Source organism: Haliaeetus albicilla, chromosome 1 (assembly GCF_947461875.1).
Source record: "Haliaeetus albicilla chromosome 1, bHalAlb1.1, whole genome shotgun sequence".
Lineage (NCBI taxonomy): Eukaryota > Metazoa > Chordata > Aves > Accipitriformes > Accipitridae > Haliaeetus > Haliaeetus albicilla.
In genome coordinates this window covers 71665505-71676807 of record NC_091483.1, presented here as the reverse complement: position 1 = coordinate 71676807, position 11303 = coordinate 71665505, and the positions used below count along the sequence as shown (strand labels likewise).

Sequence of the window (11303 nt, the reverse complement as noted above, 5' to 3'; positions counted from 1 at the left end):
ATTAATTTTCTTTCTTTGTAATGCTGAAGTTCCTCCCATGACAAACTCTCAAAATGATGACAAATCATTATTGGGCTGATTTATTGCCTCCAGCAGAAAAATGATAGCTCTGAGACTGCAATCCAGGGCTCACTGAACTCAGCAGAAGGATTTCCATTTATTTCAGCACTCCTTTACAATGGGCACTACATTAATGGAAACAGTACTTAATGTAGATGGATTGCTATTATAACACAAGTTGGCATGCGTACTTCATGTATACTGTGTGGGAATGCAATTAACTTTTTTTTTTTTTTGAATGGAGCAATATTCTCGTTTTGGCTAAACCATTCAATGATGTTAAGTAACTGAAGTGCAATACTACTGTTTCCACTATCAGCTTCCCTATTTGTATTCCTTTGCTCCATAATGCAAGCTGAGTTTTCTAAGCCTGTGTTATTGGAATTTCTCTGTTAGTGAAAGTAGAGTAATATTTCCAGGCACACATCCAGCATCATGCTGCTTGCATTTCACCTAAACCTTGATTCCTCAGACATCCCAGAGATGTGGCTTGTGACCTTGAGGTTGCAGTATAGCCACAGGAGCCAGACCATGCTAAAAATTACAGAAGTTTCCCTTTTGAAATCAGCACCTAGCTGGTTCTTCACTGGCAATGCATTAATATCATTCCATTGGACCTGACCTCTGGTTTGAATGGTCTGCAAGGAACCCATTGCCTTTAATTCAATTTTTAAAATGGTATTATCCCTTTTTTTGCACCTTTGTACAAGGGAGGCATGACAGTAATTAATTTGTATCTAGGCTTATCTAGCCTTTTGCTGAGTTTGGATGTATTTTGAAAACAAAAATCTCTAGGGAAATTATCCAGCTGTCAGGAAAACTGAGCTGTAGGTGCAGAGACACCTGAATTGGTCCTGCATGGGCCAGCTCAGGCAGCATACTACCTATAAAGCAATCCTTCATGCAAATTCAGAGACTCTCCTTCTGGAGGAAGGTCAGAAGTGCTGGGAGTAATAATGTGTAGTCCCATCTTGGTGTCTCAGCTCTCTGTTACTTCAGAAAGGAAGAGCTGATTGTCTTAATTTCCCTACCAGCATTAGAAGATACACACTAAATGCACTTGCCATCCAAGTTTACCAAAGACAAGTAATGGCTTAAGCGAAGAATTGCACTTCAAGAAGTGTATCCTGTTTCCCAGAAAGACAAATTTCCCATCATGAGGTGAAAGGAAATGAGGATTATGAGCGTTTAGGAGGAATCTTCTGCACATTAGGAATCTTCTGCTGAGAAAACTGTTTAATTTCCTGCTTTTGGGCAATTTGACAGCCATTTGTGTTTGGGAGCTCTCCAAGCATTGGGTTGAAGAGGATGGGCAGTATATGATCACTGCAGTCAGTGAACATATAATTGATACAATTGGAAATGACTAATGGTAAACTTCCCTTTTACTCTGTTCAGTAAAGTAATGTCATATTTGGTGCCACATTAGGGGTGCTTTAGCAGACTTTCAGTCATATGCCTGTCTTCGCACTGTAGACTTCCAAGGGAAATGTATGCTTTAGCTGTCTGAACCTTCTGGATGTTCTCTCTCTTACCTAACTGTTAGCATTTTTAGGCTGTCCATCAGGGTTATAGCTGTGCCACCTGCCTTTGTACATATAATGTACATGTAACTACCATTAAGAAAAATTTTATAATGGAACTTCAAAGTCTGTTCAAATTGCAGGTAAGGAACAAGTAAGGCATATGTCGTGCATCTTTAGCATCTTTGTTCTGTGGCTGTCTGGAAGTGCAAATGTGTTTCACAGCTGAGCCTCATTCCTGCCGGAGCTGGAGTCGGTGTTGGGGCCGTAGCCCGGCCGGCAGAGCCATCTGCTGTTCCCTCCATACACCAGTACGGCCCTTTCGGCCCCGGCTGCTTTCTGGCTGCCTGCAGACACTTTGAAGTGGCAGCAAACTTCATTGCTAGGGAAAGGATGATTTCTCACGGAGGTGCCAGCCCTACTGAAATGGGTGCTCGTCCACCCCTCTTTCCAAAACTCAGGAGAGCTCTCTGTGGGTGAAAGTAGGGAGTATTCACAAATCTACCCATCCCTCATCCAGAAGTTTTGTGAAGTTTTATTTGCTATTGTAATAAAATCAATGACAAACTAGTATTCCTTGTTTTGGCGGGTTGGTTTTGAATGCGGGCGAGGTGGGCAGTGTTAAGAATCCACGTCCCTAACGTTTGCGCTCTTCCCTCTCATGCTCGCCTTCTCATTGCACTATTTTTGCCTGACTGTAGCTCTTTCTTTGCCTGTAGTAATTCCTCTGTATGGCCCCGTGGTTTGACAACACAGTGTTATTCCCACGAATCCTGTCAGTCCCGAAAAGGTGCACTCATGTGACGGAGGAGCAGCTATTAACTACAGGAACACAGGAATTGCTAGAACCCAGCAGAACCCCACTCCACTGTGTCCCTAATCCTCGCTCCTGCTGTGACCACCGCAGGGGGTTTAAAGGAAACACAAACACTGCGCTGGTTTTAGGTTGTCTATCCATATCTTCTATCCCTCCCTTTTTTAAAAAAAAGAAAATAAACAAAACAGCCTGTGGCTTTCTTTTCAACCGAGACTTCTCAATGTTTTGAGGGCAAGATATAGTAGATTTTGTTGCTTCCTCGCGTAGTTTTTTGTGCGGTTGAAAATGCACTGGATCTACCCTGCAAGATTCCTGTGAGCCTTGTCAAGGATAGAGCCAAATGCACCCTCTGTAGTACAACTGTTATAGCTGTATATGACATAGTAGGAAAAGCTCGACTTACTGATCGATTTATGCCCTGAAGCATGAAAGCAGGTAGAATTTCTTGATAACAATAAAATAGTTCTGCGTGATTTGTTGTCACAGTTATGCTTTTGCAAACATAAACAAATCAGAATTCACTGAAAGCACCTAATCAAGTGTTGAAAATGTGAAAGTGAGTCCACAGCTTCTTGATTGCTAATTCTTGCAAATAAAAGGAACAGTAGATAAAGATGTAAGTGCTTATACTGAATCTCAAGAAGTCCTGCCTTTGGTCTTAAGTAGTATGTGTAATTTTTGTGTAATTTCCTTCTCAGTAGTTTAATATAACTTTTGACTGAGGAACATCTCTTGCTACTTCTAGAAGATACTTTTTTTGTTAAAGCTAGGATTATTGCATGTAGCTTACATGTATTTTTTAAAGTCATATTTTGGAAATTGTTATCTTTTTGTGATCAAGATAATGCTGTAAACGCAGATAGGTGCAATGGGGGAAAATAATTATTTTTATGTGTTAAATACTGTATGCAGATGTAAATCTGTTTTTTTCCAGCCAATAAATTGCATATACCTGTATATATTTTTAAGGCCGGCTCTGCAGTTAAATGGAAATAAATGAGTTAAATCTGCTTTTTCAGGATATATAAATAGCTGAGCTAGGCTGGTTATCTTCCAGTGCTGACCCTGTGCAATCAGAGGATATTAATGGGAATAGCTACACCCACTTCATCCTCCTGGATAATCCTCCCTACAATACTCCAGGGGAAAGCAAGTAAACAACTAGAAGTAAACAACGCCAAGCTTTGATACCTGATAGAAAACTCCAGCCCACGGCTGTGTTTTAGAATAAATTCTGACCTGTCCAGGTTTGAACTCTTAATTCTGTAGTAAAGAAGTTGGTTACAAAATCTTACTCATTTGCAGCGTAAGTCTTCTGCCGTTGTGATTTCCGCTCATATTAGGGGAATACTAGCTATTTAAACACTAGTCACCTGCCTTCAGCATATTATCCTTGGGTGGCAAGTCCGGAACAGGTCTACATATACACATGTATACATGTAAATATCTCCCCTACTGATTATATCCACCCTGTATGTATCTGCCTTACTGACATAAATCTAGTTCTTTTGAGGATTTTTTGTAGATTTCACTGCTAAGAAATTCAACCTTATGTGTATTCCCTTTCAAGCGCTACGTTGTCTTTGTATTTAAACTGATTTTTAGGAAAGTGTGTATTTCTTCACCTTAAAACTATTCTCTGTCTTTCATCTCACAAAGTTTAACAGTTATGATGAGTTACGGGTAGGAATTGGAAAACAGAAGCCTCAGCCTTTTTTTTTTTAGAACTATTCTGAATAGCTAGAGAGAATAGCTGAATAGCTGTAATCTTTTGAAAAGATTGCAAATTCATAAGGGAATAATAACATCTCAATTTTTACTTAATTAACAGAATTCCCAAATCTGAAAAATGCCATCTTATCCTAATTAACATGTTCTTTTATAAAAGAACGCTTGCTGTAAACCCTGAGGTGAGAAAGCCACCAGATGTTTGGGGGCTTTTTTATTTTCCTTTGTTTCTGGAGACGAGTTCTCAGCAGATATTGAAAAAAATATCTCACATGATAAATCTTGAAGGTGAAAATGGTATTTAAAAATATTGCTTTTTTCCACTTACCTCACCATGGTCAAATTTTATCACAGAGCATAGCAGGACCTCCAGAGAATTGAAGTCTGTCACTCAGATCTGGGATGTGGTTGTAAGTAGGAATCAGCAAAACTGAAATGAGTGGGGGAGAAACAGGAGTGTAACCTGATGGGCCAGAGATCTCAGAGGTGATTACATCTGCCTGCTTCTCATCCCATGGCTTTTTACAGTGATTGTAATATTCCTGGTACATACAGTATATGAAGATGATAGCCTGAGAGATAGACTTGCCTTGAGCAGCGTGATGAAATATGAATCAATTCAAATCTAATAGCGGAAAAGTGAAATTAATACAGCTGTGCTTGGGGCATTTGTTACTGTCAGCAAAGCTGCAGGCATTTGTGTCACAGGAGGGTAATCTGGTTTGTGCTTTTGTATTATCTGGGGAAATCTCTGAGCATTGCAGCATGGTACAGTGGAGGTTTTGATTGACTTACTCTGCCTGTATAATATTCAAAACAGTCATTTAAGCAAAATCTTTTATTTTAAAACAGCAGCAACAATAACAAAGCTATTGTTTGTGACCTGTCTGCAATATTTGCGTGGAGAGTAGTGTGCCCTAGCCAAAGTGAACTGCAGGGTTGGATGTACCTCATCTTTGGGGTAGCTCCAGGTTAGATTTGCAATTTTCAAGGCAAACTTTGTGGTTCTCAAAACCAACATGGTCACTAGATCAGGTGCTGCCTTGCTGCAAATGTCCTGGGCTACCATGAGTGTGGAGCATTTCCCACTATCTGAGGTCTTTGAATTGAATGCAGGTAATCAACTATCAACATCAGCTAATCACAAAGGTTTATAAGTAATGATTGGATGTTGTTTTGAAAGAGATACTCTTGTTCAAATCAATTTGGGAGTAATAAAATAATTTGGGAGTGGTGCAGCAGCTGCTATATTAATTTTGTTGGCCTATGCATAGAAATTAGAGTAGATGGTAATTTCTCTTTTGAAGTTCAGGAACTGTTAATAACTTTAGCTCTTGTAGGCCAGGCAGAGGTCAGGTACTTAATCCAGAAAAAGCTGATAATATAAAGTTGCTCCTTGATTCCCCGTGGCTCTTAGTAGGAGATTCCAGGTTTTTGCTTATAAAAAAATATTTATGAATCTACTTTATCTGTAACAAGTACAATATACTAGATGTGTAATAAAATGCATCTTCTTAATGTAGAAGCCCAGAAAAATAAAAATAATAATAATTAAAAAAAGGCATAACTTATAGAAAGGAAACAAGGGGACAGAAGATAGGATATGTGGACCTAACAACAGTCGTATTTTTGGAGAACCTTTGTGGAACTGAACAAGGAAAATCCTTAAAAATACAGAGAGCTATGGTGAAGGAGACATTCCCTCTGACTGGTGGGAGGTGGCTGTGGTTATAGGATGGAGCTGAATCTCTGGATGGTGTCGAATCTCTGGATGGTGTCTTGGTGATGAACTGAAAAACTGTGTGCTCTGTTTTTACAGTATAGTGTGACTATGCCAGAAGCATAGTTATGTTTTATAGGAAACGAAAATAGAGAGTTAAAATTAAATGTAATAGTATAGTCTGCTGACTGTCCAGGTAAGTAGAAAAACTTCTGCCAGTTGCAGAGAAAGTAGTGTTGTACTTCCAAAAATTTTGGTGCTAATTGGAATTGTCTGTGTGTACATGTTAAAATTATGGTTAATGAGTGGTGATGAGTAGACTTCCTGGTAGTAAACATGATGTTCTGAATGTGCAGCTTGTTTAAAATGCCATGGTTTTATGGAAACATGGAGCAATCCTGCCATGGACATGCCTAATATAAATGTAAAGGAAGTGTTACATTAGTAATGGGCATTTGTTCTCTTAATTTTTAATCTATTTCTTATCTTTTTGATTCATATACTTTTCAAATTAGATATAATAATGCCTACTTTGCTTTTTCTGTTCCAGCGAATTCGAGAACTGGAAGATAAAATAGAACTTCAAAAGAGGCAACTCAAAGAAATTGAGGAAAAGGTAAATAAATGCCTGAACAATGCCAATGGGTTTTTTTTCTATACTAATTTATTTTTCTCTGTTGCATTGATGTTAATAGTACTTAACCTAATATCACAAAATCTATTTTAAAACAAGATAAAATTTGAGTTCAAGCTATTACTGCATGAAATGAAGCTCTGTCCCTAGTTTGTTCAAAATTATTTGCTATCTGGGTTTTCTATCAAGTACAGAAAGGAATCAAGGGGTCTGGAAAGACACTAGACCAGAAGGGGGAGGATTTGCTGTGGTTCATATCAAGAAACAAAGATTTGTCTCTGACAGAATTGGTTAGCTCGGCCCTGTTCTTCAGATAACATTGCTTTGCAAAACTTGCAAGTACTGAAAATTAAAACAAAGTTAATGAGGTGCATGGGACAAACACTACAAACAAATATTTCTTGCTTTAAGATAGAAACAAGTTCCAAATTAATATCCTGGATCCAAAATTTCTCCTCTTTTGAGGAAGCTCTGATTGAGGCTTAAGACAGCAAGTATATTTGCATCACTGTGGTCCCAAACAAGAGGTGGCACGAGGTTCCTGGACTGTGGGCTCAAGTGTTTCCCAGGTCTGTGGAGCTTAGGCTGTTCTGCAGGGCATGGGCTGACAACGGGGCTTTCTCTAAGCCCTAGCAAAGTGTTTTAGTTAAGTTGCTTTTGCTAAACCAGTGCCTAGATCCCAAGATGAGTCACATCATCTCAGGTTCGTTTTCTCTGGTATATATGGGTACCTAATCCTACATAAACCTGCTGCTGGGCTGAATGGAGAAGTTAGTGGAGTTTTCAGTCATTATTTTCTTCTTTGGGGATCAGAATGGGGTAAAAGAGCAAAAGGAAGGCTTTCGGAGGACTCTGAATGGGAGTTGGAAGAGGTCAGTGGTGTTTGCAGAACTGAGAGAGGCTTTGGGGATCAGCTTGCTCTATGTGGGAAGGTTTCTTCCTCACCTCCTCACCACTCACTAATGTCACTGTCCCTTCATCGGGGGCTGGTCTGTCTGCATCCATCGGGAAGGCAGTGGTCGCCATTTCCACTAGCAGAGAAACATAAGCAGTATCCTCCCCTTAAAGGGCTCTTTTGCTGCCTTTGCCCTCTTCTGCCCCAGACCACTTCCATACCTGAAGCTGTTCCTGCCTAACAGCCAGTGATGTCTAAGATGCTACAGTCAATTCCTCAAAACAGAGAAAACTTGAGGGATATGTGTCATGGTTTAACCCCAGCTGGCAATTAAGCACCACGCAGCCGCTCGCTCACTCCTCCCCTCCCTGTGGGATGGGGAGGAGAATTGGAAAAAAAAAGTAAAACTCCCGGGTTGGAATAAGAACAGTTTAATAATTGAAATAAAATAATACAATAATAATAATTAATAATAATAGTAATGAAAAGGAAGGTAACAAAAAGAGAGAGAAATAAAACCCAAGAAAAACAAGTGATGCACAATGCAATTGCTCACCACTCACTCAGCAAGTTCCCAAGCAGTGATCAGCCCCTCCCAGCCAACTCCACCCAGTTTATTATTGAGCATGACATCCTATGGTATGGAATATCCCTTTGGCTAGTTCGGGTCAGCTGTCCTGGCTGTGTCTCTTCCCAGCTTCTTGTGCACCTGCTTGCTTGCAGAGCATGGGAAGCTGAAAAAAATCTTTGACTTAAGATAAGCATTACTTAGCAACAACTAAACCATCAATGTGTTATCAACTTTATTCTCATATTAAATCCAAAATACAGCACTGTACCAGCTGCTAGGAAGAAAATTAACTCTGTCCCAGCCAAAACCAGGAGAAAAGGTGATACCTCTACATGTTGATTATTGCAAATATTAGTGTTTATCTACCTATTCTAAAACATCAAAATCTCTAGATGTTGCTATTGCCAAAATGTAAGCCTTTAATGCATTGCCATTACAGTTTACAGAGTAGGTATTGGATTAGACAGACTGCTAATTTTGAAAATGGAAGTTAGCATTATTTGTGCTAGTTCATCAGTTGAATGGATGGGGAAAAGTATTGGAAAAGGAACAGCTTAATCACAAGCTTAGCAGAAAGCTGGTAATGAGTTAAAATGATTAATGTTCTCTTTGCCTTAATGTTACATTAGCAGGAGATCTCAAAAAAGCTTCATCATTTTCTATTATCAACCTTCAACTCCTGGATGGGTGGAGGGCTTCCTTCTACCTGTATTACATTTGATTTTTTTCCTTGAGATTAAATCCCATTCTGAATTTGACTGCCGGAAGGAAGATTGTGTTGTCAGAGAATCAATGAATGATATACTTCTACTTCATTGTTCTTCTGAGGGTTTAATATGTCAGTGGGTGCAGACTGACACCTACATGCTGCTGATACTGAGCACAATAATTTCTTGTGGAGAGGAGTCTTATGCTTTTGAAGGAACAGCAGTATTTATAGCCAAGCCTTATTGCTGGCTGTAGCTAAAGGCAATGCACCACTTATACATACTGTGTCATGAGTATGGCTTTTTAATTTCCTTTAAGAATGGATTCAGTTTTTAAGTTTTATGTAAAATTCTGTCAGATCAGAACATAAGGATGACGGCATTTTCCCTATAGATTTTTCAGCAAACTGTCCTGCTTCTAAAGGCTATACAAAAGAATAATGTAAAATCTCAGTTGATGCATGATGAACACATGCTGTTTAAACACATCAAGCTTTTCTCATAACTGATTCTCTACTATTTAAGTTGCATTTAGTTTGTGCCCTTGGCTTGGTAAGTCTTGGTTCAGGAAAGCTTTCAGGTGTGTAATTGTAAGTACTTGCTTAACTGAGTCACAAAGCCAAGCCTAATATTTCTGAAGTTACATAATCTACAAGTGTTATTGTTTGTAAAGCTGCCCTCAAATACTGAATTTTGTACCCTGTTATCTCTTTTTACAGTAAGGTTGGTATACTATATTTCTCTTTCAGATCAACTCAATTAGTATTGATGTAAGAGTAACTGATATAATGTCATTGGATTTCATATTACATATCTTACATCTTTTTTCTTTTCTTTTTTCCTCATTTTCTTTTGATCTTATGTTATAGTTTTTGTTCCTTTTTTTGTTTTTTTCACTAGCATTCATTCTGTGGCCTTGATGACACAACTGAGCCAAGACGTGTGGTTGGTATTCTTTATATTTCTTTGTAGTCAGTTTTTAACTCTTATATTTTGCCATGTTTTGAGAATTGTCTTCATAAGACCCTGAAACTGTGGGGGAGGGTATACTGGTTTTGCTTGCACAGAGAGGAAGAGTCACCTATAAAATCCGACTTGGATGCCTTCAGTTACCTTCCTAGACTTCTGCAGAAAGTCGCTGGGTTTTCAACGAGAAATGAATTTGCATTCTAAGACACTGACTGCCCTAGCTGCAGTAGGTGCTTTTCAATTCTGCAGAGCAGGTACATTTTGTCTAAAATTTCAGCTATTGCTGCAGGATCCTATCTTCTGTCATGCCAGATGGAGAGGTGGCAAACACTGTTTGGTTTTCAGTTTTGTTTTCTACAAAGCCCTGTAAGCACCACCACCCATGCAAAAAAGGCGTTAATTTTACTTCCTCAAGATCCTTGAAGCCATGAAATACGTAGGAAATAATAACCTAATTTCCCTTTTCTGAAATGATGTGAAGGTTGCAATGTGACTGACCCTCCATGTGCTCATGCAACATGGAAAGGGCGAGGATGAGAAACCTCCATGTCTCTCCCTTGAGACACTACCATCATTCCCACTATCCTTTCCACAGTGTCCTGATCCGTTCAGCTCAATGCAAAAGACAGAGTGAATTTCTTCAGCTATAGCAGGAGCTGTAGTGGCAGTGCTCACCTTTCACATAGAACAAGAGCGAAATACAATTTAGAAAATGAGTCTTAGCCCTCTTCCCTGGAGCAATGCAAGTTGCACCCTGCCTTTCAGGAAGGATGGTAACTCAAAAACCTAATGGTTGGAGGATTAAGCTATGGTTTAAAACTATGGAATATTTACACAGCATTTTTGTTGTTGTTTTGTTTGTTTAGTTTTTTGTTTGTTTGTTTGTTTGTTTTTAACAGAAAATACACAATGTTTTTACCTTTACAATTTGCCCAAGTTTTTTCTTCTTTGGAATCTGTTGTGAATTATATTCATGGAATCTTCTTATAGTAGGAAATGCAGTTAATCAACTCCTTTGAAACTGCATGTGATGACAATATTTACCCAAAAAAGCTATTATATTTACCTTATATTAAGCTTGAAACAGGATTTTCTTCTGCCCAGTTCACAAGTACTTTTGAGAAATCAGACCTGTATTATCATGGGCTCTTTTGGGGGTTTATTCAGCTCCCAATACATTCAATTATCATCTTCCTGTTGATGCTCTTGGGAACTGGCTCTGGTCTTCCATTACTAGTGTTGCTGCATATGTTTTATATTTTGCAATAAAATGATGATAGATGCATATGGGTAGAATGTAATCCAAGGGTGCTGTTGATTTGTTACAAGTGCAGTAGCTTTCTTTTGGTTGCTAGATGGGTGTTGAAAACTAGTTGAAACTGAGCAATATTTTTACAGCATTTTGAACATTCCTTTTGAAATTTCCTTTATTTTGTCAAAAATTGAGCATACGCTTATAAAGATGTGTTTGAAGAAAGGAGGAGCCTTGTGGTACACTATTCACCTTACCACAGTTTGAGTTGAATTTTCTGTTCTGTGGAGATTGAAAATGACAGACACTGCTTTGGTTAATGTAAGTCTGAAAGAGCAATGTTAAAGGAAGTCACCAAGCTATAGTCTGGAGTTTCATCCAGTTTTTTGCTCTGGTCCTGCTTAGAGTTACTAACATCTGGATGAAC

General features: G+C 38.8%; 1 protein-coding gene across 1 annotated transcript in view; it reads left to right on the top strand.

Annotated features, from left to right (window-relative positions):
* The window catches only part of JAKMIP1 (janus kinase and microtubule interacting protein 1), a 172212-nt gene that overhangs the window by 154537 nt on the left and 6372 nt on the right, over positions 1–11303 (top strand). Inside the window, exons 21-22 of the mRNA XM_069793924.1 lie at positions 6399–6464; positions 9556–9600. Coding sequence (XP_069650025.1) covers positions 6399–6464; positions 9556–9600 — 111 coding nt within the window. The remainder of the gene's footprint in view (positions 1–6398; positions 6465–9555; positions 9601–11303) is intronic.